The 27693-nt window shown below is 36.5% G+C and overlaps 1 protein-coding gene across 5 annotated transcripts in view; it reads left to right on the top strand.

Annotated features, from left to right (window-relative positions):
* NHSL2 (NHS like 2) overlaps nucleotides 1–27693 on the top strand; it is a 1843971-nt gene that overhangs the window by 1755595 nt on the left and 60683 nt on the right. For all 5 annotated transcript variants that reach the window (XM_044057040.1, XM_044057041.1, XM_044057044.1 and 2 more), the window contains one exon: nucleotides 3389–5683. In XM_044057040.1, the coding sequence (XP_043912975.1) occupies nucleotides 3389–5683 (2295 nt within the window). The remainder of the gene's footprint in view (nucleotides 1–3388; nucleotides 5684–27693) is intronic.

Genomic DNA, 27693 nt, shown 5'->3' on the forward strand with positions numbered 1-27693 from the left:
TTTATAAGATCCATTGCTCCTACTACTATTGGAACTATCTGGATATCTTTCTTCCACATTGCTCTCATTTCTGTCTCCAAATCCTGATATTTTATGACTTTGTGTCTCTCTGTACGCAAGACACTGTTTTCACTGGGTGTAGCGATTTCTTTGATCAGTGCTACTTTTGTCTTCTTCTTCTATATCTGGTTTTCTCACATATAGCTTTTGAACGGTTGTTAATGGGTGATCCCATGTGATGTAGACTTCATTTTCTATGATGCTTTGTGGGTCATGTTTCCAGAGTTTTTCAATTACTTCAGTATTATAATGTTTGCACAATCTCCATTGCAACAGTCTTGTCACATTATTATGCATTTCAGTATACAGTCCTTCTGCCATTAGTATGTTACAACCAGCAACAAGGTGTGCAACTGTTGATCATGTAGCCTAGCTGGTGATCGCTTAGCCTATCAGGTAAGTTGCTACTTGTGGCAACATTGTTTGGGGTGGATGTTAGAATCTAGTCTAGGATGTATACTCGGGACATGGCCTTGTTAATTCTAGTTGGAGTCTTGATCAGTTGAGAGAAGCCATATAGCCAAACTGAATTTGTTGGGTTTTCTAAGGCTATCTTTTGCCAGTCTTTGTTAAGGTCTCCTAGCAATATGGTCTCTAGTCTTATGTTGGCCAAGACCCAGGAAGAGATCACTTCCAGGATGGGAATGTTGTTGTTAGGTGGATTGTACAGACCTATGATGGCTAGGGATCTGTGAGTATTCAGTTTGAAAAGTGAGATGAGAAGTTCAGCATTGTTGAAAGTGAGTATAGTATCATGGTAAGTGGAGAGAGCTAAAACATTTCTGTAGAAAACAGTAACTCCACCTGCTTTCTGTTGGGTCTATCTAATCTGAGTATATTATAAACTGGTGGGCATATTTCTGTATCTTTGCTTATTGGCTTTAACCAGGTTCTATCACTATGAAGAGATATGGGAGTAGTAGGTTATACAGGCATAAACTTGTATGATTTTGATATAGAGACTCCTTACGTTACTGTGTAGTATTTCAAGTCCTAGGTGGTTGGAGAGGTTGCCTGTTCAAGATGTGTGAGGATGGGTTTTGTGGGGTCAGGGGTTAGATGAGTGTATCTATGACTGGGATGTATATCCCCTACCAGTGTTATTGTCCAGTTGGATAATGTTGATATTGAAAAAACACATACTTGGGCTTAAGTTTATACATGACTTTGTATAATAGCTCCTTGCTTGTATTTCAGGGTGTTAATGTAATGAATGTTGAGTAGGCTGGAGAAGTTATTAGAGAAATGTGGTGTGGTATTATGGTTTAAGTATTGTGTAGGTGAGTAACAGTAGTAGAATGTTAAACTTGCTTACATTCCACAATGACAATACATTCTCATTAAAAGAAATTTGTAGAGGTGGGCCTTTTGGCAGAGCTCCTGCTATGTAAGGGAAAGGGACTGATGTAATGTCCACAGTCTCTGAAAAGAAAGAAAAAGGGAAAAACTCTGCTAAACTAAAATATTATGAGGAGGCAATAAAGTTAATGCATAGAAAGGTACCTAGAACTGGAGGAAGTAACAAGATGAGTCAAAGCAAGAAAATATGGGCTATTCAAAGAGTGGAGAGAATGTAACAGTGTGTATGAATGTAAGCTCAAAATAGGTTTAGCAAGAGGTACATTGATAGAGAACCATGGTAATACACTGTATATAAAAAATATCATTACATAGCACAACACTGGTAAGCATATTATAAAATCATCACTTAAACATTCATCAAATCAATCAGTACTTCAAAAGAATGTATAAATTAGAGCATCAGCAACTGAAATTACATAGGTTCATAGGTTCATACTAGGCTGTCTGCCCTAGGGCATTTATAAGCCTAGCCAGAATGTGTTTGGCTTTCGCCACCCATTTTAAATTTATTTTGCTATGCCCTTTTTCGAGGTTAGTATACTGTGCCTCTGTCTAACAGTGACACAGAAGTGATACCCGGGGTAAACCTACGATCTCCCATCCACTCATCAAGATTCCTCTTGAAGAGAGTCAATGAGGGACTCTGCCTAACCTGGACTGGGATTTTATTCCAGAGTGAAGGGAGCCTCTGGGTTATGAATCTGTCCCTCCAGCATGTCCTATTTATTTCAGTGCTGAGGTTCAAGTCTCTCGATGGGATTTGGATTTTCTGAGGTGCAGCATGTCCATTAAGGACATGGCTTTATACGTCAGGCACAGATTGCCTCTGAACAGGTGGTATGCCACTGAGTAGAGCTGGAGTTTCTTTAACCGGGCAGCATATGGCATCTGTTTGAGCCCTTTGATCCTCTTGGTGAGGTACTTTTGGGGTCTTTCCAGTTGCTGCAGGTGTCTGGTAAGGTACATCCCAAAAGGGGCATTGTACTCAATTATGGGCCTGATGAGGGATGAGTAAAGAGGCACAATGACCTACCCTGATCTAGATGTGAATCCATTCATGATTAGGTGGGCTATATAAAATGTTTTTCTAACCACTTTGGCCACGTGGTTGTCAAATGAGAGTGGAGTTGTGTTAACTGCAGTTTCCCAGGGACTATACAGCATGTTATAGGGTATTTTTTCCCACAATGCAATACTGTGGCCTTTCATTCCTAGTAATAGCCTTAACCATATAACTGATCATGATTATGTTTTGCCAGCAAAGTTTCACTCTGGCCCATTCTGATGACAGCATTTCATTATGAACAAAATGCTGGGGCTACATATGCTGACTGGATTATAGGGTAACCACAGGATAAGTAAGATGCAGTCCTCTGAGTTTAGTCCAAGATGCTTCACCCTCCATCAGTTTCCAAGTAGGTTGTCTTCCTCAGTAAAAATGTAGCATATATTGACACATTTACTGAGGGAAGGACATTAAGATCAGCATTTCCACAGACAATGTATTTTCAGGAACCTATCTCCCATCACAAGTTTTCCATGGATTTAATTTGTATAACTTGTATCGAGGGCACTGTTCTGATTCAGATGGTTAAGATAACTGATTCTCTCATGGTTTCTTCCATCATTGGTTCCAAATGCAATGTAAAAATATTCTAAATATTATGTAGAAAGGTTTATATGTTATGACCAGTTTTTAATGGAATAGAGCTTTTTTGTTGCTTTAAAATATAGAAAACCTGAGTTGCAAATCTAAACGTGCCTGTACTATTTTTTTAATACTGTAAAGATATCATAATGATTAGTAGTCAACGTATTTGATTCTGAAAAAAAAAGCAATTTTGCCATATTTTTGTAACTGATATTGGTAAGTGGCTTAAAGAGGTTTAGCATGGTATTTGTCTTGATAAAGACATCCACATGATTAGGAAATGTTCACATATATTTTTTGTCATTCCTCCTTTAGGTAATTGTCAAGGATCCAAACAGCAGCTGATAAACTCAGACATTATACCTAGTGCCCTGTCTCTTGAACTTACAAATGGAGGGCATCCACCAAGCCAGCCCACTGTAGTGCATGGCCTGCGTAAGACCCATAGCAATCTAGAGCAGATAACACAGACCAAGTTACTCCAGACATCTAGCAGTTTGCCAAATACTGGAATGCTTTGTACAAGCCCTCAGTGGAATGGTCCTAAGGACTCAACATTTTCTCCTTCTTGGAACAGTAGTGGAGGATCTTTTAGCTTTGTGGCTCCTTCAAGTCCCATTTTAGAGCACACTGATTCACCCACTGAAGAGGTGAAATGTTCTTTGCAATGTGATTCGGGACTGTCACTGAACACAGGATTACATTCAGACAGTGAAACAGCAGTCAAAGATGCCAACTCTTTGACTGGGGATTTAAATGCTAATGGGCATTCTCTTTGTGTGAGCGGTGTTATAAAAGAGCAGCAGAGTAGAAGCCCCAAAGCCAATATGAATAAAAACTTGTTTCGTCAGCGGTCATTATCCACACCAACAGACTCAGACTCATTTTGTTCCATGGACAACGTATGCAATGAAGATAACAAGATTGCTGAGGAATATGCCCTGCGTTATCCCAGTGCAAGCTCTGAAGGTAGCACAAGCACTGATAATATTTCTGTCACCACTGAACATGAAGGACAGCAAAGAAGAAGGATAAAGAGTTTTTCTTTGAAGAAAGCCAAGAAAAAACCTACCCCACCTCAGCGCAGTGTCTCTTTGATGAAAGAGATGTCTGCTTACAACTCTAAATCTAATGAACTCTCATTAAAAAACCAAAGGCCCAAGAGCCTTTGCATTCCAATTGATCACAAAGACAGTGACAGGCCTCAGTTTTTACATCATTGGAATCTCAATGACTGGAAACCAAATGATCCATATCATTCACTTTCCAGTTCTAGCACAGCTACAGGTACTACAGTCATTGAATGTGTGAAAGTAAATGATAGTTCTGAATCTTTGACTTCTCCATCAACATCCAGAGCCACAACCCCCTCAGCTGGACCTGAATCTAAGCCATCTTCTCCGGGGAAACCACAGTGCTTAATGTCGCCATCTAGTGGCTATTCCAGCCAATCAGAAACACCCACATCAACCATCCCAACTTCACTTATCCTTGGACATTCATCACATCATATCAAGGCAAGACCTCAGGTGCCTGAAAGAAAGTCTTCATTGCTCCCAGCATCCCCTACGGACAGATGTCCCATATCAAGACTCTCCTTTGAATTGCCCATTATACCCCCACCTCATGTGGAACTGTCAAGTTTTAAAGTTAATCTAAGAAGTAAAACCAAAGCAGGCAGGCGACACTCAGATTCTTCTACTTGCAAACTTGGCCCACGACTCAGCCCAAACCAACCAGTCATGCCAATGGTTACACAGTCTGACCTAAGGTCTATCCGTTTACGGTCAGTCAGCAAATCAGAGCCTGAAGATAATGTTGATGGTTTTGATGAACAAGAGGAGCATGAGGAAACTGTGGTGACACCACAGAACAAAACAAAGCCCCCAGTTGCAGAAAAACCACCACTATGTAGAAGACCCCAAAGTCTTTTTCAGCCAAGGGTATTCTATGCTGAATCAGAACTTGATTCTCCAGCTTCTTCTGTTTCTTCCCCTATATCGCTAATTGAAAGTAACTTTGTTCCAAACAATATTTACACTGTAATTAAGAAGCCAAAAAATAAAAAGAACCAGGCTGTTGAAAGTAAAGCTTCATTGGTACTTTCATCACAAACACTGCCCCCACCTCAGCAAAAGTTTGAAGAGTTTCCAGATCCCCTGAGAGATCATTTTCAACATTGCACAGAAGATTCAGAGAGCAAAAAACTCCATCTTCCTGACAGGATTAGTTTGCAGAATCTGTCAGATGGGGAAAGGAAAAAAAGCAAGGTCCCACCCCCTGTGCCTAAGAAACCAAGTGTTTTGTACTTGCCTGGTACCCCAACCCAACCACTTAGAAGTACTGAGACATTAGATCAGTGGGTGTCTTCTAGCCCTGTAATGACAGTGGACACAAATACAATTACAGCTTCTTCAGTGGCCAGTGCTGAAGCAGTAGTTGAGTCCTTGACCCACAACAGTGATAATAATGAAAGACCAGGCCAGAAGATACATGCTGAAAATAGCAGCCAAGTGCTTCAGAGTAAAACTGCTTATTCAATAACAAACAGTGAAGGCAATAACAGAGAACATGCTCACATCTATAGTGCCTCTGATTCTAATCTTGTAGGTCAGTATGACTTTAAAGGTTTACCAATTTTTTTTTTTTGCCTGTAGCTATATAGTTTTAGAGTGACTTTATGATTCACATTTATATATGTATGGTGTGTGTGTGTGTGTGTGTGTGTGTGTGTGTGTGTGTGTGTGTGTGTGTGTGTGTGTGTGTGTGTGTGTGTGTGTGTGTGTACCTCCAAGTCTATTGCAAGTTAACAAAGAATCATTAAAATGAGTTACAGTATACTTATCTTTTGCTAAACTGCTACACTCACAAATCACTAAACTGAATGAAAAAGAAAGCAATTTTCTTTTCTGATCAGTAAAATAAAATAAAAAAAAATACACTAACTTGCAGACATAATTTGCCTGTGTCTGGTAGCTGGCACAGAGGGGTAAGGCTGAGAGCTGTAGTTCCTGCAGCACAAGGTTTGATTCTCTCAGCCCTTATTTGCCTACGGTGTGACTTTATGGAAGCCAGCTAACCAGGAATTGCTCCCAGCTCACCCCTGAAAAGGAACTGTGTGTCCAGTGGGCCCTATTATTATTATTATTATTATAATTATTATTATTATTATTATGTGGTACTACTAGGGAAAGGGTATTTAGTACCCTAATGAGTAGGGTTAGGGTTAGCAACAACTTTTGTTGCAGGCATTACTACACAATCCTATTTACCTCACATATAATATTAAACACTTTAAAATAGTAGCCCTCGATATAAAAAAAAAATTAAGACAGTTCATTGGCAAAAGGTAAGTCTGATAAAATGCAACTTATTTTGTGTGTGTGTGCGTGCGTGCGTGCGTGCGTGTGTGTGTGTGTGTGTGTGTGTGTGTGTGTGTGTGTGTGTGTGTGTGTGTGTGTGTGTGTGTGTGTGTGTGTGTGTGGTTCTATGACAATTCATTGAAGGTACCTTTGACTGAATCATATATGTTTGAAAAAATGATTGAAAATACAGTTGAATAAAAAGCCATTTTGTCACACATTATATATAACATATATACCGTAAAAAGCAGGGGACAAGCCCTCTGTACCCTCATGTAGATGACTTCATCCCCTTATAATTATATATTCTAACTCCAAAGTTGCACTCATGTGAATGGAATAAAAAAAAAACAGCACACACATTCTGAAACAGTGCTGGTGCACAAAGATAAACCTCTACAAACCTGGAGGTACAACCTGACTGAGAACATCATTACCAATTCACACAACATTTTCTAAATTATTAACCCAACAACTCCCATGCTCTTAAATTACACCATAAATACCATCTCTAGACTTGCATAGATGAAATGTAAAACTACATTTGATGGTATATATGTGGTATAGAATTTTTCAGTGAAATTACTTTTCAGTCAAATGTAATTTTTCAGTCATTTGTCCCTACTGTTTTTCTTTCAGTCAAAGCTACTTTCAGCAAAATAATACATAACCATATATTTGACACTTGTCTGATAATATTGACAAAATATTGGACACAGATTATATTGCTGGTTGAAGCATGCAACTTTTAGAACTGTAATTCAAGTAAACCAAACAACAAATACTGTGTACAATACATTTAAAGTCTTAGTACTCTGTTTCTAGACATTTTCATGTTGTTTATGAAAAGTCATTTTGAGAATGAGCTGTTCTGTAGAGCTTCTTAGAAATGATATAAGGGCTGTAGTTTTCACAGGCTACAAAGACCACATTAAATCTGCTCTTTTAAGAAAGAGGGTATGAAATTATATTTACATACCAGTTAATCTGAAAAACATCATGGTTTTCTCAGGTGTCTGACCTACTGACCAAATCCTTGGTTACATTCATTTATGAACTATGTAATTCAAATTTCCAAGGAGGTATAAGAGATAAAAGGCATTATTTTATTTATTTATTTATTTACATTTGTTGACCGGGAGTGTCCGACTGGATGTAGGTCCATTTCCAGCGGAGGCCCGGGGAGAAAAGCTCCACAGTTAAAGTAAACAGACAGTAGTTACATTGGATTACATAGTGATTAACAATTTAACATAGCAATTAATTACAAACATATTTACAGATGAAGAACATAGTACATCAGTAGACAACTAGAATCTTTATCTGTGAAGTACATAACAGACATTAACAAATGTTACAATAAGAAGTTCTTGCTGTATAATAAGTATTAGGCTTATGAGCATCTGAGCTTGCTATAATCAAGGTAGTTAGTGGGGTGGAAAGAAAGATAGTGGTTGGATGGGGTGGGTGATATTAGAGTGGGAGTTGCAAGAGCATAGCCTATGCCATACGCATTATTGACTTTACTGTGGAGATACAAAATTGTAGAGGTTTCTGCATATTAGGGAGTGGATCGTATCACTTAAGTAAGCAAGGTATATCTTATAAAATGTAGGTAAAAACATAAAAAACATTTATAATTTGTTCGAATTTGTTTACCTGAGCAGAGTGCTGATCCAAATGGGCCCATTTCAGGAACAATGCTAAATCAATTGTACAAAAATTAAGAATGCATACATTTTCTACACCTTTCCTGAAAAATATTTAATACAAAACATTTTTGTAGTAGAAATGAAGTCGAGTGAGAAGTAAAACGGTATATAAAATTTGTTGGGGAATACTATTTACAAGACACAAACAGCTGGTTAGTATTTAGAATGCTAATGTAGCATTTTTATAATGCATTTGTACATACAGTTTTACGATACATATTTACATCACACATATGGTGTTGAAAAAGCATTAAAACTGTCACTGTGGTAGGGATGGTAAGAGAGATAAATTAGTGCAAACACTTTGTCCAGCAAGTAGAAAAGAATTGAAATATATTTTGTTACCTATGTATGGCAATGACACTTTGTTGGGTAGGCAGATTTGTCAGGTGATTCTGTCTTGCCTGAAACAGTTGCATAGTGCTTATTTGAAAAAGTATAATCATATGTTTTTCTGAAAGACTGTGTTGATGTCTGGATTTATTTTCTTTTTACTGAATTAGATATTGATTACTATAATTTGGGAGTCCGAAACACAGATGCTAGGGCCATTGCATTGGAGTTTGATGCATGGGGTTTGCAGAGATGGGGCATTTGTTGGACCGAATCTGAAATTATAATTAGTAGTTTTTTTCTTGGAATAACTGGCAGCCACCCCTGTAGCTTGGCTTAAATGATTCCATTTCCCTTGACCTTTGGTGTTTTAGCTGCTGGGGAGAGAAAACTGAAGATTTTCCAAGAGAAAAGCAATAATTTGTGGCCCCATAGAGGATAGATGTAGTGACACTGGAAGGTCTAGGTATAATTTTGCCAACTTTTACCTTGAAAAGATGTGTTCACAAGGTAATCATAAATCATTAAATCATGGGGATGCTTTTGGACTTGGACCACATACTATAAGGTCATCCTATGGCAGGGTGTGGTCAACAAGGTCAAATGCTTTTTAAAGATTAATAAATACTGCTCCTCCTAAAAAAAATTTGTCTGTGTTTACTTACTTAATTTATTAAAGTATGTTTTAAGTGTTAAATTGGTTACTCCTAAACCTTTTAATTTATTTAAAACTGTAGACCAGGTAGACCACTAATCCTTCATGACCTGTTTTTGGCTCAGCCTGGGAAATAGAAAGAAAATGCATCGAAACAGACTAAAATGTTGCTTAATGTAGAAAATAAAACAATAATGTAATGTAGTATAGTTTAGCAAAACAACCGAAGTATTAGCAGTGCAAGAGCAGATATTAAATAAAATAAAACAATAATGTAATGTAGTATAGTTTAGCAAAACAACCGAAGTATTAGCAGTGGAAGAGCAGATATTAAATAAAATAAAAAATAAGTATATTATTGATTAGTGTTCATAGAGCACTGATCATATTCTGGTCTATAATCTCAAAATACTGAAATATCGAATTTCAGTATCTCGAGACTATAATAACGAAAGCCGAGTTCCGCAAAAGACCACATAACCGAATCCGGAAATGTCGAATTTGCAGTTATGGTGGTGAGCTGTGTTACTGGATAGCTGTAGATTCAGGTAAGTGTTTATATTTTAACGGTTTTGGGTAGGGATATTATTGTATGTTAGTGTGGTGGGAAGTTGTAGGTGTAGGTTAAGGTATGTAGGTAATAGTGTGTGTGTGTGTGTGTGTGTGTAAGTGTTAAGAATGGTATTGTTTGCATGTATGTATGTGATGTGTGTTTGTGCAATGGGAATGTAGACTGTGTAGTGGTGGATTTCATGTCTGTGTCATTTTTAGTGCGACCTAGGAGTTGGTATATATAGGTAGTGGAGTTGTGGGGGGCAGATCCCCTCATGGGAGGTGCAGGTGGGGCTTGCCCACTCCTACTTATATGTAGGGTATGTGTGTGTGTTTTGTTTTGTTTGTTGTAGTGTGGGGAGGAACATGTATGTGTATTTGTTTGTGTGGTGTAGGGTGTGTTTACAAGTCACGGTTTTGAATTTAGCGGTTTTGCAGTTTCGGTATTGTGATTTTTCAGCTTTATAGTCTTGAGATTCGATATTTTAGTATTTCAAGATTATAAAGTGAATGAATATACATATATATATATATATATATATATATATATATATATATATATATATATATATATAAATAAAGACAGAGGGTGAAGGGGTCACAATGAAGTCCCTTTATGTTTTTTTTAAAGTATGGCTTTAGGTTTTCTGAGCCTGTTGGGATATTAGAAGGAATCTGAGTTTCTATTCCATGACTTTCATTTTTCTAAAATAAAAAGGGCATGGATGGAAGTCGCAACTTTGTAAGCAAAGTTATGATAGATAGAAAGATAGATGGAAAACAAAGAAAGCTTGTTTAAAAAGTAATTAGTTTAAAAGAGTCCTTTTGTGGAATGTATTATATTTCCATTGTTGAGTTGAGGTTCTTGCTAGAATGTTTATTTGCTGCATGAAGTGTTTAAGCTACTATATAAGGGCAGAGTGTTGGTTTTGAGAATGCATGACTTTTTGTCTATGGGTTTATGGGTGTTTTTTATTTTTTTTTTTTTTTTTGGCTAGGTTGCAAAGACTGATGAGCCTGTCTCTTGTCTGAGAGCAAGAAGATTTCTTCCATTGGACCTTTAATTATACAAGGGCTGTGATTTCTTTTGATATCCATTTGTCTTGTTTGGGTTTCGGTAGCCTTTTAATGACTGGAAATATTTTATCCTGAAGGGAAAGTAGTAATTTTTTGGATGGTTACTGGGGCCCTGACAAGTGAGAACTGTGTTCCAGTCTTTACTAGCTACGTCAATAAATATTTTGGAGTAGCTGTTGGACTTGGACCTAAATGTTATGTCTTTAGGCAATTGAGTTGTATATGTCATTAATTTTGAAAGTTATTTGACTTTGGTCAGTTAGTTTATGAGGATGGTAATTGAAGCTGTTACTGCAAATGTTTGTTATAATTAGGACTAGTAGTTTATGGTTGCCAGATTTTAAATAGCATCTGTGTCCCTTATTCTAGAATTGAACTAGGTGGTGAGCAAAATCTGTTTTGGATGGTCTATGAATAGATGAGGAAGAACATGTGTGTAGTTCCCTGCTGAATGTCAAAGTGAAGTTCAAAGCATTCATAATGATTACATAGGGTCTGCGGCATCAGGAAGTTTGAAAGCCTTTATGCACTTTTCATCTTTCAGGTAGCAATTTGAAAGCTTTTTGAACTCTGTCTAATGCTTCAGCACAAATAAATGATAGCCTTAGTAAGTAGTTGTTGTCTTTCGGCTTTTCCCGGTTAGGGGTCGCCACAGCGGAACTCCGGTCCACTAATGATTGGCAGTAGATTTTCATGAATGCCAAGGTGCCAGCTCAATGTTCAACCTTCAAAGAAGGCACATGTCATAAATCCAACCTCCGATTTGCTGCTGATAGAGTATGCTGTCATTGTTGTATTACCTGATCACGTTGTAGCCATATGTATACTGTTAGCTGTGCATGGTGATTCAGATAACACTGGGTCAGATAGAGTTTTAAAGGCTAAGCGGAAATCCCTTCTAAATTGCCTGTAACATGCTGACTGTAGTAAGATGTGTTTTAATATGGCATACCTACGTTCTCTTCTATTTTTCCTTTGGGGATACTTTTGCTCTGTTTGCAGCTGAACAAGATGTTCCATTAAGCAAGTACAAATGGCTGTGTTAAGTTCATTAATGGGTATCATCAGAACCTCGAGTACACGATTGGAATGGCAGCAGTACAGTTAGGATCGGAAGTTTCACTTTAAATGAGTTTATAACCATTGTCAATAGGTTATAATCAAAATGTAGGCCTTATAACAGTCCATATGTCATAACATGTTTCCTCTGTCCTGAAAGTCTTACTATCTGCTGTGTAAGTGGTAACCACAATTTCCTTGTCAAATGGTACAATAAACTTATCTCTTAACGTTACAGCATAAGTTATTTCTTGTTCACCATTCATGTTTCTAAGCTAAAAAACTTACAGCATAACTAGTTCTGAAAGTAATATTGTAAAAGAGGGTAGGATGTGCATTGCAAAAGCAAGCTTCAACAGATATCAATTTGATGAACCAATTAACTGAATACAAGTTTTTCAGTAAAAGATACCTTTGAGAATAAAATATAAAAAGTGTTATCTATGAGGAGGAGCAGAGCCTCCAGGTAGAGTTTCAAAACTGCTGCATGTCAGTGTGGGGCGAGGGATCATTCCCCACTAGCAATGGACTCGAGTACCTGATGCCCCATTAAAGGGCACATTTTAGTACTTAGCCAAGGCAAAAAAAAGAATAAATAAGTAAATAAATAAATAAATAAGAATAGCCCACCACCCTAAAGTTATGTGTTTCACAATCCACTTGCAGTGGTCTTAAAATACCTGATGACACACTAAAGGATGTTTTCAGTCAGTAGAATGCAGTAGCTGAGACAAAAGAAAAAAAACAATAACCCACCAACCTAAAGTCACGTGTTACAGAACTTTACACATGATGTGCTCTTTCTTAGGCCAGTTTGCATAAACAATCTTTATTTAAAAAGACTGCTTTTGCTTATTCAAGTTTGTCACAGAGACGTTAATAGAACCTTGTTTTGATAAGTCTTACAGCTAAAGATAAGCCTTGCAGTCATCTGCAAATCTAACTATGCATATAGGTTTCCTACATTTAATATTCACAGTTGAAGTAATGAATATTAAAGACATCAATACCAAGCCATTCAAAATCCTTCCACTGATATCTGACTCTTTGTATACCTTATCACCTAGTCTCACCTGTTGCTTTTTACCAGGTTGCTAGCTGTATACCTATTTATATCTACATAGTTGTTTTGCCAATGTTTAAATTAATAAAGCTTTCTTTATTCTACAAGTGAAGGACTGTCACAAAACCTTTGGCAAGTTTAAGTACAATGTGATTTTTTTATAATATTTTCATAATAAAAGTGATTTGTGAGTATTCTTGGGAAGTTGGAGATGCACAGCAAATATATTGTCTAGCTTTACAATGAGCAAATGTCAGCCTACGTGAGTGTGGTGAGGGTGGGTAGCTGGCTAGATAATCAGAGAACTCCAGTAAGAATAATAGCAACAGAAATAGGGGCTTGTCAACATTCTGGCTCTTCATTCTGGACACCATGCTTCAGTGTGGAACTATAAAGTCATCCTATTTATAGGTAATAACAAGAAAGGGTAGTGGTAATAGTTAGGTGGGCAGTTGTATCTGTTACATTCATTTGTTTGTTAAGACACTAGCTGGTCTGTACAGTCATAATGAAATATTTATCCATGACACAACTTGCTCAAACCAAACTGATCCAGTTCTTGTGAACATAAACTATTCTTTTGCTGAGCTGTTCAAGTTGCTGTTTATTTTATTTTAGTTATTTTCATTTGCTGACTGGGGAAGCCTGGCTGTAGTACCCCATTTCAGCAGAGGCCCTGAGAGAAAACCTCCATTGATACAATATAATACAAGATACAGTGTAAGTTAACACAGGTAAATTACATATTAGTGTCCTTTTTGACAGTACAGTATTAGAAAATGATACATAATAGCGTATTGAATTGGTTTACGTTACATAAAAGTAAATCAAATAAAAGTATACATTCATATTGGGACAATTGCACTGGTACAGAAGTACCAATTATACAGGATAAGAGCTATAAAGATGATAGAGTGGACTATTAAGGATAAGAAAGAAATTAGGTATTGTTGTTACTATGAAAGAAGTCCAGAATTTCCAGACAGATGAGATTAAGAGCGAAATTAGAGGAAAGAAAAATACTTGCACAAGAAATATTGTCTAAAGCTTGAAATGCAGATTTGTGTTCATTAATACAACAGATTCGTGAAAAACATTGCATAGACCAAGAAACCTTGGGACGTTTGGAAAAAGAAGTGACTGAGGAAGTAGGAAAATATAAAAAACAAAACCAAGAGATTTTTGAAAGGTATAAAAAAGAAACATGGACCTGGGAAAGAAAAAGAGATCTGACATGGGGTAATATTTATGAAAAGGAGAAAGCCAAACTAATCAGTACAAAAAAGCAGCTCCAAAGGTATTTGAAGAGAAATACAAGCAAAGGCACCCAGATATGGAACATTTTACAATACAAAAAATAAGATCACGAAGGGGGAATAGAACAGAAAATTAGTTAAGTAGAAGATGAAGTTATGGAATAACAACTAAGTGAAGGATTTAGTGTAGAAAGTCTAACACAGGTCATGTCACAGCATGATGGAATAATGACTCCCAAAAAATAAAGAAAGAAAAAATAAGGAGAAACAGGTGGAGTGGGAGACATCTAAAGAAGAAATGTGGACATGGGAAAGAAAAAGAGATTTACATATGGTGTAATATTTATGCAAAGGAGAAAGCAAAACTAATCCATACAAAAAGCAGAACCAAAAATATTTGAAGAGAAATACATGCAAAGGCATCCAGATATAGATATTTTTACAATACAAAAACTAAGAAAACAAAGGGGGAAAGAAGAAAGGAGGATCAGTAATGGAGACGTTAAATAGAAACTAAAGTTAAGAATGAGGGATTTAGTGTAGAAAATCTAACTCTGGTAATGTCACAGCATGATAGAACAGTGAGTCACCAAATCAAGGAAAACAGGTGGAACAGGAAGGATCTGATCACTTGCCACATGAAGATACTGTGGAGCCTTCAGTTGGAAACAGTTCTGTTGGAGGTGCACAGCAAGGGAAGGAGCAGGAAACAGATGCAACTGAAGAGAGTATGTCACATGAAGATGCTCTGGAACTTTCTGTAGAATGCCCCAGGAAATAGAGATCAAAGAATGTGCCCTCAGTTTAGAAGAAAATGATCTAAGGGAAGATTTGCTTGATTTAATAGAGATGGATAGATATATTAAGATCGATGAAAGAAATTCAGTAAGATCCAAATGTTAGAAGTTGATAAAGCAAATGAACACAGTAATCAAGACTACTAACATAAATTCATGTGACATAACAGAAGTAAATAGGTTACATTAATGTGTAGCTAAATTAATAACAGATAGTCTTACCACAAAAATACAGGGCAATAAGAGGAAAGAAGGGGAAAAATCAAATGCCATCGTAGATATATCAAATAGAGAAAACTATAAAGCAATTAAGACAAGAAGTGTCACTGTTAGAAGAGTACAGAAGATGAACACATCAACCAAAATACTTAGAAAGATAGACGTGATATAAATTATGCTCACTATTAGAACAGACCAGGATCTGTTGTACACTAGTGCAAATAATAAACTAAAGATATCAGCATAGGCAGAAAAACTTAGACGATATGCAGATATACATATATATATATATATATATATATATATATATATATATATATATATAGGAAAAGTAGAAAATAAGCAATTCATTGATGATCCAAAAAACTTTTATAGAGAATTACCAAACAAAGCAAAGAGAATAGAAACACCACCAAAAAAAGAAGAAGTAGACACATTTTGGAGAAATATCTATAACAATCCTGTACAATAAAGATGCTGAATGGATAGAAGAAGTAAAAGAAGCAGTAAGAAGTACAAATGTACAGGATATGAATGGGATGAAGTAATGGACAGAGAAATTGAAACAAAACTAAGAAAAGCTTGTAACTGGAAAACCCCAGGCCCAGTTGCAGTACCTAATTCATAGCTAAAAGTATTAACATCTTAAATTAAGATTTAGCCCTGAGTAAGAACTATTTATCTCCACACCCCAAACAGACACCACCCTGGTTAACAACAGGAAAAATGATACACCTCCTTATGAATGAATATTCAACCTACAAGCTATTCAAAAAAATATAGACTGATAACTTGCCTTCTGACGATGTGTAAATTATATACTGCAATTGATGCAGGCAGGGTTCATTTAGAAGAAAACTCAGTCATGGCAATAGAACAAAAAGGTAACAGAGGAAAGCAAAATACAACAAAGGATCATTTGTTGTTAAAGTCATAATGAAGAATTGTAAAAAAGGGAAGAATCTAAACATGGCATGGATAGATTATTAAAAAGTATTTGACAGCGTCCCACATTCATGGCACTTACAGATGTTTAGGATACACCCTGCATTGATAAATTACACTACAGTGACGATGAAACAGTGACAAAACACTTTGCAGCTAAGTCATGACAAAGGACAATTTATTATCCCAAGGATAAAAATTCAAAGGGGAATTCCAGGGTGACTCTTTGTTACTGTTGCTCTTTTGTCTTGCGATTAACCCATTAAGCTAGCTACTTAACAGATTAGGTCATAGTTATAATTTGGCTCCCAGAAAACAACAACATGTGAAGACTTCTCACATTCATTTTGTGAATGATTTGATACACTATAGATCATCAGATGAGGAGCTGAAAGCGTAACTGGAAGTGAATAAAAATTTCTCATATGATATAAGAATGTCATTTGGTCTTGATAAATGCCCCAAAGTAACACTTAAAGCTGGAAAGCTGCAGCACAAAGAAAATATCAGTCTAGGACAGGAATGTGATATAAAGGTACTTGAGCAGGAGGGAGGGTAGAAATATTTGGGAGTTGATGGATCAACAATAAAGCATGAACAAATGAGAATAAGACTCAGAAACGTATATTTTAGAAGACTAAAATTAATACTGAAAACAGCTCTGACATCTAGGAACAAAGTCCAAGTTATAATCCAGTTTGCTCTTCCTGTCCTAACTTACAGTTTTGGGGTTATTGACTGACCCTAAAAGGTATTGGATCAGTAGGATAGGAAAACAATAAAGATGCTTCACACTTATCAAATGATATAAAAAATCAATTTATACCAAGATTATATATTCCTCATTTTGAAGGAGATATGAGTTTCCTCATAGTTGATTACATGTATAGATCTGCAATCGTAGGACTGCATACATATCTGCTGACCTCATCAGATCCAAACAAAATGAAAGTTTTGACACATGAAGAGAACAAGTCTAAGATTACTTCCCTACTTAGTTTAGCAGAAGCATATCAGTGTCAAGTGGGAAGGGAAACCAAACCAGAAGTAGACAAAATCAGACAGCAACTGAATGTGCCAAAAAATGAAAGAATATAAGGAGAAGGATCAGATGAGAAAGCAAGAAGTGTGGAAAAAGGTATAAATGTAGTTGCAAGTACAGACAATTCCTGGAACAACCTCGTGTCAATTGGGATCTGATGCAGGAATAGTTAAGAACAGGTGAATTTAAACCAAAAGATAAAAGGTTCATTTTGGCTCTGTAAAGCATCCTTAGTTTTTGGAGATTTTTGTTTTATAAAGAGAGAGGATTTTAAATTTTATTTTTTTTTTATGAGAGAGGGACTTGGGGGAAAAAGTAGTAGTTTGTGTTTTTTGTTGGGGGGTAAACATGAGTTGTGAGGTACAAAGCCATATTTCAATGGTTGCTAAAGCTTCCTGAGTAGTTTTTGGAGATGTGCATACGAATGTGGAGTCATCTGCATATTTGTAAACATGGATATGCATAAGTAAACATACAGTTTACATGTATTAAAGTTGGAGTTAGACAAGTTATTCAGGTTGCATTAGTAAAATGTATCTTTATATTGTAAAGTATGATGTAGTGGGTTACAGGCATAACAATGTTAGTTGTGAACAACAGTGTCAAAAAGTGCTAGTCTTAGAGGAGAGAGTTAGTAGCAGTTACAAGACGCCATAGACTATATACATTTTATTTATAATTGAGTCTTCATTGTTTAGGGAAAGAAACAATGTGACAAAGTTAGTGATAAGGGAGAGGATTGTTTGTGTTAAAGTTAGCCAGGTAAGGGGCAAGAACATATCCAGGGTTCCTTAAGATGGTCTTTTAACTGACGTTTGAAAGTGGAGAGGATGTTATTGAGTCTTATGGCAAAGGTACTGAGTTCCATAGTTTGGGGATTTTTGTGGAATAAACGGTTTCTAGCTGAGTTATTGGCCTTGTGAATGGATAATAATAATTTGATTGTTGAGCATAGGCATCAAGGGGATAGGTGGGATAGGAATTTTTTTCAGGCTGGGACACTTGTTAGGTATATGTTCTAGGTTGTGGGCTAAAACTAACTGTGAGTAGCTGAGGTGACAAGGTGAGCTATAGCCATTTAAGTTTTGAGTGTAGTGTATTGATGTGCCGTATAAGAAAAGTTGCAAGCAAACCAGACAATTTTATTGTAGCATGTACAAGTGTATAGAAGGCATAAAGTAGTGTTCATAGTAGGTAGGCAGATGCTATATTTTTTTCAGCTAGGTTCGTTTAGGTAATGTTTTATTCAGTATTCAGCTTTTGATGTTTCTTTTTGATTACTTCTTGCATTTGCAAATCATATTTTAGGACTTTGTCTGCAGTAAAACCTAGCAGCTTAATATCTGTAAACCTTTGAATTTATGTGTTATTTCAGGAAGTAATTTTGAAGATTGTAGTGGTGTCCAAGTGAGATTTAGGGGTAAAGAGAAGCACTTTTTTAAAGGTTAGCAGAAGTTGGGAGCTGTCTAGCCAAGCTTCAGTGGAAGAGAAGGACCCTTGGAAAATTGCTTGGAGTTTAGACAGATTTTCAGCTACACAGATTAGAAATGAATCATTTGTGTACTGAATGAGGGATGTGTGTATGGAGACTTTTGGTCATTTATGAAAATGTTAAACTCTCTTAAACAAAGACCAAATTTCTATTCTCTCTCAGAAAAAAAACTCCTATTGAAATATTTCCCCATACTAAATTACTAGGGGTTATTATAGAGGAACACTTAAAATTTGATCTACATGTTCTACATAACATTAAAAAATCTCACCAAAAACTTGGCTTGCTGTATAGACAAAAAAAGCTTTCTTAACTCTACCACTAAAAAGACCATTACTAAAGACTATTACTTATCTTCTTTCCTCTCTTATCTATGCTGTTCCATTATTCATTAACTTACTCTCTACCCTAAAATCAAAATTAGAAACCTGCTACAACAAAATACAGTAGACTCCCTCATATCCAGTCTCGCTGACACTGGACCTTAGGCTGGATAAACTAATGGCTGGTTAATCAGAAAAAGCATACAGAATAGCACTTACAGGGTATAAATCAGCTAGAGTAATAGGATTTGTGTTAGTATGCATTTTTCTAAAGCATATGAAGTCTAAAACTCAAATGTCTGTCATTATTTAGCCTAGAGGAGGCAGAAGTGCGGTTCTTCTCTGTTGCCTTTTGCTAGGGCTATGACAAAAATTTGATTGCCTGTTAAAGAGAGGCTGGATAGGAGGAGTCTACTGCAGCTAGATTTGCTGTTAATGCCTCTTACTCTTCTCATCACTGTATAGTCTTACACTCTGTAAATTGTTTCAAACTACCAGATTATCTCTCCTATAATCAATTAATCTCAGACCATAAAATAGTGTATAAACCCACAATATGTCCAGCCCTCACTTCCTTATTCAGCAGCTACCTACCCAACAGGTCCCTCAGCTCTAAGAACCAGCATCTATTACAAATACATAAACCAAAATGTTCTGCTGGCCAACGTTTATACTCCTACTCTATAGCTAGACTCTGGAACTCTCTTCCTCTCACTGTTAAATCCAACCCACAAACTGCTGCTTGTAAAACTTCCTTACATAATTCTCTCTCTTCCATTTGGAATTGTAACTGCTATACACTCCCTGCATCTAAAACCTAACCATATCCTCACTACTCCTACTTTTTACCCACCTTACACTAGCCTCTATCATATAACCTACTTGCTCATATTCATATAACACACTTTATCTTCTCTTCTTTATCTTCTACTTCTTTTTCTGTTTTTTTCTGTTTCTACACCCATACATATCTACTTCTCCCTCTCAAAATGCTCCTGCATTATCTCCCTTTTCCTCTAATTCTACCTCTTCACCTTCACCACTTCTCTCCAAAATGATTACAATTCTTGACTTCTATATACGTACCTCCTGAATGTTATGCATGATTTTCATTTTCATACTTTTGCTATACCTCTGAAGTCAATAACCCTGTTATAATTACAGTTTTTTTTCTCTGTTTATTTCACACTTTGTATGTAAACATTTATGTATGAATTCACTACAGTTTGTACCTTGAAATTGTTGAGGTTAACTTGCCTATATATATTTTAATTGTTCTATATTATTACTTGTTTTGGGGGGTTTCTCCCCAAGCCTCTACTGAAAACAGGCTCTCAAGGCCGAGTGCACTATCCCGGTAAAGAAATGCCAGTAAATAAATAAATATTAAATAATAAGGGTCCTATGATAGATCCTTGATGTACAGTAACTGGATGAATGAAAGATGGAATTGTTGATGTGTCCCATTCATTCCTCCCGATGACTAATTATTCGGGGTGCAACCACCATGTGTAAATCTTTCAACAGGAATTTTTACAGTTCTTTGAAAATCAGAATGTGCAGAGCTCATGCCCAATGCTAATGTGTGCTATGCAGAAGACTCTACAGATTTATGATTACATATGTCTTAAAATAATCATCAACCAGTACTTGTTGATAAGCAAACATTTAATCAGTTTCTTTGAACATATTTCCACCATTTAGCATGGCCATTAATTCTTTCAGTGTCAATTATAGTGCTTACTGTGAAAGCGCTTACCAGTTTTATACCTTTTTATGTTTTATTTTATTTTATTAAAAGTTTATCACCTGAACACCTTTGCTTTTTCCTTATATTGTATTTTTTGGGGTGTTTGGCTGGAGTGCTGCACTAGTTTATTCGTTTATGGTCAGTTATAGATATATTTCCATGTTTAAGATATATATTCCATATTAGTAGCTTGGTTAGAGTTAACTAATGATGACCATGTGGACTAACTGAATTGTCCTATACTACTGGAACAACATTTGTGACATATTCACAGTGCTTAACTGTATTGATACTGTTTTCTCTTTCTAACTTTGTTTACCTCTTTATCATCTTCCTCTTCTCTTACATTACAAATGGCACGTGGCCAACTCTTACAGATTTGAAAGTCTGATTTTATTTCAGAATGAATGAATGAATTGTTGACCCTTTAGTAAAGATTCACTAATATGTCAGCTTTACAGAATGCAGTATGCCCAATTCCTCTCCAAACATTTAGGAAAGCCTTCCTAGCACTTTCCCATAGACTGTAACTCAATCAACACACTTTACTTCCTAGATGTTGTCTAATTCCACTTAAACACAAGATTCACCATCTTCTCCAATACACCTTTTGTTTTTTTCATATAGTATCCGTAAGATAATCAAGTACTTCCAAAGAAAAAGTAGCTGGACACTGCTGGAGTAAAAAACACTGTAAAAGCTTTATTGCACAAAGAGGTTAGCGCTTTCGGGATAAACCCTTCCTCAGACAAAATACATAGTGACACAACAACCATATTTAAAAAACTTTTAACCAATCATTTGCTTAGAAAAAAACGCCTATTCTGTAAGGTGGGCTTAATTGGTAAAACATCATTAAGTCCCGGAAGTTTGTGTGCCATTAAATTCACAATCCATTTGGATTCTGCTAATGCTGTCTGATGTTTGATATCACCCCCCCCTACTGTTAAGTCTTATATTCACAATACATCTAAATTTAAAACTATGTGTAGGATTCAAACTTATATGTCTGTATAAGGCATTACTCGGATCACAATTTCTAATGTTGCTCAGATGTTGCAGAATCCTCACCTTAAACATATTGTTCGTCATGCCAACGTAAAAGCATGAACAACATTCACAATTGGCTAAATAAACTAGGTTTTGTGTTCTGCATGTAGCTCTACCTTGTAGATGAAATACTTTGTGTGTGACAGGATGCTTAAACTCTGTTTCTGTATTAATATGAGTGCAGGCTTTGCACCTGCCACATGCATGGGTGCCCGCACTCATATTAAATGTACATTCTTTATCATAACGTGTTTCTTTGCTAAATAGATCCTTCAAATTTTTATTCCTTCTGTATGTAAACATGGGGCGATCACCCACAACATTCTTAAGAGCCATGTCGCTAGTTAATATATTCCAATTATTCTGTACTATCTTACATATATCATTCACATTGCTACCATATGTAAGTAGCAACCTAGGTCTCTGTTCCCCATGTCTACTCATGTCTATAGGATTATGCTCACTCCTACTGGTATTTCTCATCCAAGGTTTATATCTGGTATTCCTATACCTTTTATTGTCTTCCATGACTTTATTCACCAAGCGTTTCCCATAGCCTCTATCTATGAGGCTTTGGTCAAGCTTACACATTTCCAAGTCATATTGTGCATCCTCCGAGCAGACTCTAGAAATTCTGCTCATCTGACCTTTAATAATGTTTGGGAATACATGCCTTGGATGCATGCTATCAAACGATAGCAGTGTATTCTGCCAGCAGTCTTTTCTATATAATCCTGAAGTAAAGCCTTCATTTGTTTGTTCCACACACATCTAAAAATTCTATTTTTGTGTATGAGGTTTTGGCACTAAATCTCAAAAATGTAGTGGTAGTATGTATAAAAGCAATAAAATGGTCAAAAGAAACCTTATCACCATCCCACAAAATAAAAATATCATCTACAAATCTAACATACATCATAATATGATGGTTCCATCTGTGATTAGTAAGAATCTCCTTAGATTCCCACTTCGACAAAACAAGATTTGCATAAGTATTGGCGCAGGGGGTACCCATCGCTACCCCCCGTGCTTGCCTATACAAAGAACCTCCTCCCATGAAAACATTATTATCCAAAACCAAACACAACAAGTCTTCCACTAATTGTCTCAAGTGGTCCGTGGCGCCCAAACTTTTAATTGTTTCACCAACAGCTGTTATTCCATAGTCATGTTCTATGACAGTGAATAGGCTGTTGACATCCAAAGTTGCCATTAGCAAAACTTTCCCTGCTGGTTTAACCACATCAGCCAAAAGTCCCAAAAAATGCCCTGTATCCACTAAAATGCTGTTGATCTTATCCATGTATGGTTTTAATGTGAACTGTAACCAAATTGAAACATTCTCGGTAACCCAACTCCTGCCCGAAACAATGGGTCTTAAGGGTGGGTCCTTAAGGGATTTATGAATCTTTGGCAGTGCCTTGAATATAGGGGTCAAAGGTTTGTCTATCCAAAGAAATTCATGAAGCTCCTTGGTTATTTTCAATTCATCCAGCAACACCTGAAGCTTCTGATGTACCCTATCCACAATCATTCTAACCCTAAGTGGATTAATTACTTCATAAGCTCTATCAGCTGTCAGCATGTTCTTTAATTTATTATCATACCATACAGTGTCAAGTACGACTATCGCTCCTCCTTTATCCGCCATCTTTATCGTAATATCCTTATTATTTATCAACCCTTGTAATGCCTGTTGCTGCGTCGGGGTCAAATTATAATATGTACTAAAATTCCCATCATTAAAATACTTGTTTAAATCATTCTCACAACCATTCAAAAATAGGTTAAGAGATGGCGTGAAACTGGGTACGAAACTGCTTGGTTTTTTAAGTTGCGGATGGCTCACTTCATTTTTGTTAAACAATAACTTTATCATAGCATTCCTACAAAACAACATTAAATCAAAAATAATGTCACTATACACACACTTCCTGCTAGGAACGAAAGTTAAACCTTTGTTAAGGACATTTAGTTCTTCTGAATTCAAAATGTAGTCAGATAAATTATATACAATACCAACATGTAAATAATCAGTCATTGGAGTGTCCTTCTCCTCTTGTCTACGATTCTGTCCACACTGGACGACCTCTTCCATGCCCCTTTTTTCTTTACTGGGGCCGGAAGATTCCCCAAAAAATGCATGGCACCTTGGCCTACCTTCAGGTGAGCTCCCGAGTTGTTAGGACAGCCTGCTGCTGCCTCAGTTAAAGCAGGCATATCATTACCTGAAACGCCAGTTACTACTGCATTAGAAAAAGCAGAACGTTCCCCATATGATCGGGAGATATCAGCCTCCTTAGAAGTGGATGCCCCAATGTGTTCCTCCTCTACCGCACTATCAGCATTGTTTAGTTCTTTATCTGAAATCGTGATAGGAGGAGGAGAAATGCTAGTAGCATTAACGGTTACAGTATCAGTTGTGGTTGTAAGCAAAGCGGAACTTCCCATGCTCGCATTGGACCCATGCTGTATGCTTGTTATCGGATCTCGCTCTCTCTCTTCTGGCATGCGCGTTACAGATGTCCTCTGATTACGCCTTGCAAACTCCGGTGCTGTTTCCTTGAACCTCGGCCACACAAAGATGTTCCCATTCACAAAATCGTGATGATCCCTTCTTATTTTGCTCAATTTGGTTTCTCGGAGCTTGTCAGCCTCTTTGGCCAGAGTTTCATTTAGCGTTGTAATCCTGCCCTTACATTTAGCTTCATCAAATTCAGTAGTCAATTTACTATATAGTGAAGCTACCTCTTTCTTCAATGTTTCTAATTCTGGTGCAAAGTACTCAATGAGTAATCGCATATATTCAAAACTGGTGTTAATATTGAGAACCTGCCATTTAGTTAGTAATTCAGGGTAGCGATCACCCTGGGCAGGCATACATAGGATTCTCATGCCCCTCGGGACAATTCCATACGCCAAACATGCTTCAAGATGGAAAGCTTGCCATTGCAAGCGCTGCATCTTACCAGCTTTGAAAGTTAGATCTCGTAATAAGTCCTCAAACGCTCTATCCACCGCAACAGGAGTAGTTCTACCCTGTGGACCTTCCTTCTGGACCGAAAAGCCCAAATTCAGGAGCGGATTTCCTTGTGGAATAGACGACCTGTTATTATGGCCATAAACCATTTCTCCAAGTGGCATGGTACCTGATAAAAAATTACAATTGTTGCCATATTCATTACCCACAGCATGCATAGCGTACATAAAACAAGTCCAACAAGAAAATAAATAAGTACGCTATGCTGAAGTCCAGACGTACTAAAGGCAAGAATAAATCCAAAGAAAAAGTAGCTGGACACTGCTGGAGTAAAAAACACTGTAAAAGCTTTATTGCACAAAGAGGTTAGCGCTTTCGGGATAAACCCTTCCTCAGACAAAATACATAGTGACACAACAACCATATTTAAAAAACTTTTAACCAATCATTTGCTTAGAAAAACCCGCCTATTCTGTAAGGTGGGCTTAATTGGTAAAACATCATTAAGTCCCGGAAGTTTGTGTGCCATTAAATTCACAATCCATTTGTGAAAGTACTTGTATCAAGTACTTGAAAGTGTATCAAGTACTTCTAAACAATCTCCAGTATATGTTTTGTATTTATCAGTCTGTCTTGTAATGATTTAATTTTAAACGTGAACTGTTTTTTTTTTCCCATTTTTAATTGACACGGGAAAAACCGAAAGACAACAACAACATAATTGACACTGGTCACTGCTGACTTTGTATCAGTTTCCATATCAATTATTTTATCTATACTGAAAATGGGCAGTTCTGCTCCCCCTGTGGAAATACACTTCATATAATTTTATTCATTCAACTTTATATCATTTTATTTATTCATTTATTTATTTGACATTTGTTTACCAGGATAGTCTGACTGGGTTAGAAGGAAACCATTTTCAATGGAGGCCTGAGGAGAAAAGCTCCAATTACATACAGAGAATGTACAAACTTTATACAGATAAGATAAAAATTACAAGAGTTACAAGTAAGAAGGTACATTGTTATGAGGTAGATGGTAAGTAGACATTTATATTAGCAAGAAAACACAATATTACAAGATATACAAGTAAATAATACACAGTGATGAAGTACAGATTGGGGAGGAGTGAAAGAGAGATTCAGTCCTGTCTGATCTGTACAAGAGATTAGCCTGGATCAGAGCAAGGGCACAGCCAGGAGTTGATCAAGTGTTATTTCAGTATGGATTTAAAGGCAGGTAGGTTAGTAGTAGTTCTCATAGTAAGTGGAAATGAACTCTTTGCTTTTGCAACATAGTGTGAGTAAAGGCTTTGTCCAGCTGTCTTAGACATTTTCATAAAAAGATTTCTTTTTATTGTTCACTTTGAACTATATTTTACTATATCATGTCCTTTTTATATGCCCTCATTTCCCACAATTATAATATTTCACTTCTTTACAGCTACTTTTGTTAGCTGTGGGTGATGTTATTGCAGTGATGACAAAACTTGAACTTTTCCTGATTTATCTGAAGTCTATGCTTATGTACAAGCTTCAGTGCAAATAACCACCAATGAATCTGCCTCTTAGCATTTCACTGAAATTTACATCAAATTCATACTTCAGAGTGCATTACTTGAACAAAACAGCTTCATTGTTGTTTCATTGGCCTTTTGGCTGTAATAATTAAAGCATAATATTCGTACTAATATCAGTAATTTGCCTGTATGGTGTTCCTTTAACTTTTCAGTAATTTGCTTGCTGTTCTTTAGCCACTTTCAAAGTAACCCATTGTGGCGAGTTTGAAATTGTTGCATTAATTTAAGGCTACCTAGAAAAGCATTCCATAGTCATACACTGTAAACACAGTAAGATATTTCAAAGTAATTTGTAAGCAAAGTAATACTTGACTTTCACAGCATATTGTTTTATTAAAGTGGCCTTTGGCTAAACTAGAACTGGATGGCTACAATTACCTGCTGTCCAGAAGTTTGCCTTTCCCAGATGAATCTGCATTACACACTAAATACTACTACATAAATGGTATATGCATTATTTACACCATTTTAACTACTTCTTGTAAAAACATTTTTTGATCTTGTTAGTCATTTATTCATAGCTAAATGAAGATTACATCTCTCCTAAATTCCATTCTTCATTCTCCTTGATTTTCTAACCTGTGATTTTCAAAACTGGCCCAGCTTCCTATTTTTTACAGATGTTTTAAGCAATCACAACTGAGAGAACATTTATAATGATACTGCAGTTTCCCTTGGCTTCACGAACATAGAACTCTCCACAGTTGGAGATGCAGTTTTTATCAAGTAATATGGAGCAACATTTATCTGGTACTGCACAGAGAAATGTTCTATTGTTTCAGGTCAAACAAAATTCCAGTTGTTAGTCTCATTTATTTAATTCTGTCATGTCCAGGTGTTTTACAGAAGTGCTGTAGCCTAATTAATCTACCTGCATTAGCAGGTCAAGTCTGCAGTTAAGCCTGTAAATCACTAGCCTTGTCTCTTGAGATTCATGGGTCTCTTTTAAGTAGACTGATTAAATTCCATGGTTTCCTCACCATTATACCAGAAAGAAAAGAAGGAAGGAAGGAATCGTCAGACTGACCAGTGTTCCTAGGTGCTTGTCTTCAAGATTGTTATTCCCAAAGAAAATCTGTTCACTGAGTTAATTTTGTTCAGTATGTACTGTCCACACCACTATAATTTAAATGCATTGGTTCACTCAATCTGAACCTTTCCACTGCGTGAACATTTTAATTACTTTGTAACCACTTTTTCACTTGGGTACATTGTATATTGACAAAGAATACATAACGATACTATGTGTAATGCTATTTAGGCACTCTTCATCTGAATGGTTTACTCATACGCACTTGTGATTTATGCTTCAACCTGGTTCACTTAGCAGATGCCTGAAATTGCCTTATTGATGAAGATGATTGGGTGATG

This window comes from Protopterus annectens, chromosome 15.part0 (genome assembly GCF_019279795.1).
Source record: "Protopterus annectens isolate FY-2018-M chromosome 15.part0, PAN1.0, whole genome shotgun sequence".
Classification (NCBI taxonomy): domain Eukaryota; kingdom Metazoa; phylum Chordata; order Ceratodontiformes; family Protopteridae; genus Protopterus; species Protopterus annectens.